Raw genomic sequence first — 6,624 nt, 5'->3', positions numbered from 1 at the left:
ACTATGAATGTCTTCATGAAAGGAACAACCTGAGGTTTGCAGAAACTCCAGGATGCACTAAAGAAAGTGAAATGGCTCAGTGGGTTTGCATGCAAGCAGGTGTTTGTTTCCTTTATAAAGCAAATAAATGCTCGTGCACATTTCTCCACCACTGCTAATGAGAGCAGACCTGGACGAGTAGCTGCAGCCCGGTCTGTGTGCTCTTCGGAGGCTCGCTGTCCCCTAGCTCCTCCCTCTCTGTACCGTGTGACAACAACAACTCATCCACAGAGCGGAGCTGCACTTTTCAGCTCATTTTCCTCCTGTCATTCCTCCTCCTATCTTTGATCATTGTCCCGCCGCTCAGCCCCCCCTCAAGCCCCTCACTCAGCACGCCTTTTTTATTCTACTTCCCAACTTATCCGAGGAGCTAAACTCTCGTGGATTCTTTCATTTCGGGGTTTTGTCTCGGCAGGCTGGGTGTAATACTTTGAACTTCGGGCTTACTCTCGTCTCTCCCCCCCCTCCCCTCCTCCAGCCTGTAGGTGACCATGGCCGTGCCGGCTGCTCTGATCCCTCCGACTCCTCTGGTCCCGCCGCCTCCGATCTCGACTCCCTCCGCGACCACGTCCCCGCCGACGACAACTTCCTCGCCGTCTCCATCCCTGGCGCTGCCGCCGCCGTCCGGACCCCAGCAGAACCTGTTCCGATCGGAGCTGCTCGCCACCGGCAGCCCGGGCATCCAGACCGCGGGGCTGCCGCCCGGCAAGCCCGTGTACTCGACCCCGTCGCCCGTCGAGAACATCCCGCAGAACAACGAGTGCAAGATGGTCGAGTTGCGCGGCGCCAAGGTGGCCTCGTTCACCGTGGACGGCTGCGAGCTCATCTGCCTCCCGCAGGCGTTCGACCTGTTCCTGAAGCACCTGGTCGGCGGGCTGCACACGGTCTACACCAAGCTGAAGCGGCTGGAGATCACGCCGGTGGTGTGCAATGTGGAGCAGGTCCGCATCCTCCGAGGGCTCGGCGCCATCCAACCCGGCGTGAACCGCTGCAAGCTCATCTCCAGAAAGGACTTCGAGACGCTGTACAACGACTGCACCAACGCGAGGTAAGACGCGGCTCCGTGACCCTTTTTTCCTTTTTCTTTTGCGGGGTTTAAATGTCTCCGTCGGAGCGCCGTGCGTAAAGGCGCGGGAGCGAGCAAAGGGGGAGACATTTTCCCCTTTTTTTCTTTTTATTTTATTGTTGCTATAAAGTGTGTGAATATGTTATTAGTGCGTGAATATGCGAGGTTTTCTAAATGTGCAATGTGCTTGTGGTTGGATGTTGGATGGGGAAGAGGCCGGTGCGCAACATCGTGAAACAAAGTTCAGTGAAAGTTTTTTTTGGGGGGGGGGGTTAACACGTGCAGGGCAAAGCTGTGCCATGATGGATGAAGCCATGTATGAATGGATAATTTAGGTGCCGAGTTCCACTGTGCTTCTCTGATGAACTTCAGCTGGAACACAATTTTACTTTACTGTAATTCCTCTCTATTCGACTTTTAGCCAAACTTTATTTCAAAACACTCTGGGAGAAAAGTGGTTTATGTGTTATTATATGCCCCTTGCCAAAGGGGCAAAACAATGTCAATTCTAAGTTTGAATTTTAGAAGGTAAACGAGACAAAACCACTCCAGATTATCAGAATTAATTTGTGTTAATTGTCCTCTCGGTGTTGACGTCTCCTGTGAATCCAGTTCCTCACGCTGTAAACTCACACACACATACGAGTGAACCTCAATCAATAATCCTTCATTTGTATGAAACAAAGAGATTTATATAAAGTGACGTGACATGTAAATGAACTCTGTGTTACCAAATTAAATATTTTGAGCCGTATATGTTTTTAACATGGGGGGGTGATTTAAGTGGGAGGATCAATATTTGATTAAAAGCCATTTTTACTGTCCTGTTGCTCTTGGCTTTGATGTATCGCTCAGTCTCACAGGATGGTTCAGCCTGGTCAAATTTACCATCTTACCTGTCACTATGATTGATTCCATATTGATCTCCTAGCCAGAAATGAGCTGGAAATGCAAATATGATGGAAAGGCTCACATCAGTGGGGAATAGCAATAAACACTTTGAGTCACTTGGTTATCTCAGCGTTAAAAAAAAAGAAGCATTTTGTATTAAAAAAAAAAGAAAATTATAGAGATTCAATTTAATTCCCTCCTTTTTAAAAGATGCTTAGTTATCACAAGCATATGTGTGTGTGGGAACACTCATGCACACACTTTGCAAACAGACAGATTTTTTTATGTACCATTTTGTGCCATTAAGATCCATATGTATGATGAGGTGGAATACGTTCTGACCCTGTAAGAACTGCTGTATCTGCAAAGTGCTCTATTAGGGGCCTGGTCAGAAGGGAGAGAGGGAGCTTATCACAGTGCAACATTTTTAATTTAAAGCTTTTTTATTTTATGTATTTGAAAAATTGTATACAAGCGTTGCATTATATTGGGTGCTTATAAACGCTCCGTATTTCCATTCCCGTTGCAATCGTCTCAACAACTCACCTGTGCACTTTCATGCTTCATTTACATAAAGCATCAAGGGAGCAGACCCCCCCTCCTCTCTCTCGTTCTCTTTATAGAGGAAAAACATACCGAGCTGTGATCCTCTCCTCCAGCCTGTCGTGGGGCTTCAGGTGACAAAGTACGTGGTTGAACTCTCCGGGTTGTCAATGGGGGGATGGCCAGCGATGGGGTTAAAGGATAATGCAGTGCCTCGCGTCGCTTTAATGACGCTAAAGTGGTGGGCTATTACGGGCACACGGACAGGACTGTAATTGTCTCTGAAAGCAGCCAGGTACTCCCGGTGCCGGGGCTGAAATCAATCACTCAGACCCCGGCCTGCCCGCCCGCCCGCCTGCCTCCCTGCCTGCCTGCCTGCCTGCCCCATTTGGAGAATTACATCACGGAGCGGTCGAGGCATCCGCCTGGATAAAAGGCTTCTGTTACTTTTAGAAAAAAATAAGAGTTGATTTTATTTGCGGGGATGTGCGGCGGTGCTTTACACCCGTCTGCCGTTTGAAATCACCGCTGACAAAATGATCAGTAAACAGGATGCCCCTCATTCTCTCTGAAGCGTTTTGTTTCTTGCTGTCAGTTTTTTAAAAAAGCATCCCAGTCCACCGGTTGACCCCCCCTTCTTCTTTTTGCTCGGGTTACACAACAACAGCCTGCTGCCCGGGTTAGTTTAGCCTCCCATCACACGGCAACGCCACTGCTCTTATTATACAGTGGCGGAGTGGTAACAATGAAGTGAATAATACTCCCGTACAATGGCTCGTACTATTTCACATGCTGTTTTTTTTGCCCCTCTCTCCCACCGTCTATTGTGTTAAGACAACACTACTCTCATTTTGCACACAGTGTGAATGTGAATAGCATCACAGAGCACCGCCGCATCCCTGCTGCTTTTCACTTCTGATGTGGACACAAACAAGCTCCGACCGAATCGTCCCCCACCATGCTTACTTTAGCAGAACGCTTTCCAAACACTGAATGGAAAAGGGTGTTTTTATTTTAAATGCAGTTTTAATTCATGATGCTGAATACGCAGTAATTATTGTTCATCTTTATAGCGACTAGGAGTGATTTTTGACCCCTTCATATTCTGAAGGACTCTCGTGCCAGATTAGCAGTGTTCATTCTGACTCCCAGACTGATCCAGGTTCAGTAATCCCCCCCCCCCTCCCTATACATTATGACTCCGGCTCTCCAGGAGCCCTCCAGGAGCCCTCTGTTCCAGCTACTTGTTTTCCTTTTCATTTTCCTCCCGTGGTGGGATGGAAAAGGTCCTTATTGCCGTGTGACACTTGAACTCACTGAAAGGTTATTATAACACGAAGGGGGCGGCGCAGAGATATCGCATATCTCTCATTGGCCTGCTTTTGTAAAGGGGGGTGGGGGGGCAGGCTATCCGACGCCGGGGCGCAGAAATGCAGCAGTTAATTGACAATCATTGTCTACCCTTGAAGGTTAACCACACGCCCCAGACAATGTCCCACCACTGGGAATGGGACGGCTTTTTTTTTTTTTTTTTTTTTTTCACTTACATGCCCTTCTTAAATAGATTTTCTCCCCGGCTCGTTTCAGTCAAACGGATCTCACTCCGAAATGTTCCGAGTGACAGGTCACAGCGGAGCGGCTTCTTCCTCCAACAGATATATTTAATTGATACTGATATGACAGAGAGTCTTGCAAGAGCTATCACCTCTCTTGTCTCCCCCACCTCCCCTCCCTCCCCCCCAGTTTTCAAGAGTGTTTATGCCTAAACACACATATTTGCAAATGACGGTAATTGTTTTGTTTAGCGCTCAGTGTGAGCTGCCACCGAGGGTGCCAGCTTGTCTCTCTCCCTCCTCTCCTCCGCTGAGCTCTTCTTATAATATATTTGTTTTCTACAAGGCACGGATGTGTTTACAGGTACTCGGGGGAGATTTCTGGATTCCATTCAAATCATTCCCAGTCAGAGTGGGTGCTAAGATACCCCGTCACCCAGCAACCACATCCAAGAGGGAGCTGGGCGATAATAACTTCAAAAACAGAGTGACAGATGCCTGATTAGAGGGAGAGGGAGAGAGAATGGTATACAAAGCTGTTTAAAATCCAAATCTATTCAAGTACTTTCTTGAAAGTCAAATTGGCCCTCATATTGCGAGTTGTTTCTTTATTAAAGGGAATGAAACACACTCTCTCGGTCTTTTTTCTTCTTTTTTTTTTTACATTTTTAATCCTTCAGTGGGGCTCTGCTAAATTTGATTAGGTATAGTACATGTGCTCAAGTCAACTGTGCAGTTGGCAGATGGCAGCAAGGTGTTTTTTCTTTTTTCTTTTTTACAAACAAATAGTCTCCTTGAAAATCAGAATTGCTTTATTGACTTAACGTTCATTCAGTTGGAACGAGTACAAATTAAAAGTTTTTTTTTTCTTTTTAAACAAAAATCCACGCACAAGCTCAGTTAACAAAAAAGTAACATTCATTTATTTTAAGAATTAAGAAAAGGGTTTTTTTTCTAGCTTGCAGTGAAGCTGAGCCAAGACTGTGGAAACTCCCAGATTTCACTCGTTAAAGAGGCTTTGTTTGACACCGTCTAGTGTCATTTGTTGGATTTAGAAGGCTGTTTGCATGGCAAAGAGGTCTCTATTGTTAATTTGCCTGTTGGACGCATTAGTTGTCCAGGCCTCCTATCTTATTTGCATGCCTTTACTGGATCGGCAACAGCAATTGAATCACCAATTAATTCCCTTTTTTGCAGAAGAAACGGATGTAAAAAAAAAAAAAATGGCACATGAACATCTTTCCACGTTAATCAGCATATTTAAATGAGCTATTTTTTATGATGCTCACCAACCATAAAGTGGCATTAGCTTTGTTTGTTTTTTGTTTAACAGACAAGAGACTTAAGCTGTTTAAAATCTATCTGTCGACCCGACTTATCTCAACACGTTGGACAAGATGTGCTAACGGGTGATTTTACCTGATGATGTTACACGAGAGACTGATTGCCGCGATGGATTTTGGGTCAGTCTGATTTCCGTTTGCCTCGTTGTCCCCCCCTAGTCAGAGCTCCCTTGCTTGTCTTCACTCGCGGGCTCCTTCACATTACAGCACAGTTAGGGAGCATGGCGGAAGTCACTGACGCTCGTACCAGGATATTAAATGCTACTGACAGAAGTTAGAGGGAGCAGATGAGATTTTCTGATTGGAGAAGGAATGCAGGCCCTCGCCTGGCTCTGTCTAATATGGTCACATAGAGAAATTGATTTTCCTCAGAAATTAATTAATTTTTCATATAGCCCAAAGCTGGAGTTTAAAAAAGAGTGCTCACTTGCTGGTTTCCTATTTTCCCCTTTTTTTTTTAAAGAATTATTGCCTAATCATATTAATACTTTTGCCCCAAGGATGAAAAGATAATTGTACAAATGCATTTGGAAATATGTATCACTGAGTATTTATGATTAAATTATGCAAATAACTCCGCTCCCATCCTTCGTGGGCCCAGATTGTCTAATTAGGATTGATATGGCGAATAGATGTTGGGGAATCTGAATACAAGCATGTCCAAAGAGCAGAAAATTGAAAATGACAAGGCTGGAATCCTTAAAAAGTGTTCAGGGTTTTTTTTTCTTTTCTCCCCCCTTTCTCTGTCTAATTCAGCGTAGCTGTATCAGGAGTTAATTTTCCCCGGCTTCATTTCTCGTCTGAGCTGACAGGAAAAGGAATCCATCAGGGAAGCAATCTCAGATGGGATTCCACAAATTTCCTCCACTTGTTTTTTCTCTCCCTCTTCATTTTCGCGGAGGCTATCAGGGATGAATCTTCTCCTGAGTAAACATGCAGATGTTATTCCTGCAGTGTCGATGTTTTCGGAGCTCTCCACTCAATACAAAAGACTCCTCCTAATAATTGAAGTATATTAAGAAAGGAATGTCATCCAACAGAAAAGCCCCTTTGTACTTTGGGAATTTCAGTGAAGTGAACGCACAGCATTTATTATGATAGCACAAGTTTTGTTTTCTCATTTCACTGAGAGAGAAACCCCCTACGCAGATGCACCTTCCTGCATGCAAAGAGAATATTGGTCTCAGGA

General features: G+C 45.3%; 1 protein-coding gene across 7 annotated transcripts in view; it reads left to right on the top strand.

The window, feature by feature from the left end:
• Window positions 1-217: 217 nt before the first annotated feature.
• dachd (dachshund d) overlaps window positions 218-6,624 on the top strand; it is a 90,564-nt gene continuing 84,157 nt past the window's right edge. Inside the window, exon 1 of one of the 7 annotated variants that reach the window (XM_084022963.1) lies at window positions 218-1,087. In XM_084022963.1, the coding sequence (XP_083879089.1) occupies window positions 531-1,087 (557 nt within the window). In that variant the 5' untranslated portion in view covers window positions 218-530. The remainder of the gene's footprint in view (window positions 1,088-6,624) is intronic. The other 6 variants (XM_084022965.1, XM_084022964.1, XM_084022967.1 and 3 more) reach the window with 6 other exon arrangements.

The sequence above is a fragment of the Eutrigla gurnardus genome (genome assembly GCF_963514095.1).
Source record: "Eutrigla gurnardus genome assembly, chromosome: 12".
NCBI lineage: Eukaryota > Metazoa > Chordata > Actinopteri > Perciformes > Triglidae > Eutrigla > Eutrigla gurnardus.
Note: the sequence above shows the minus strand (reverse complement) of the source record. Positions and strands in the feature narration are given on the sequence as shown.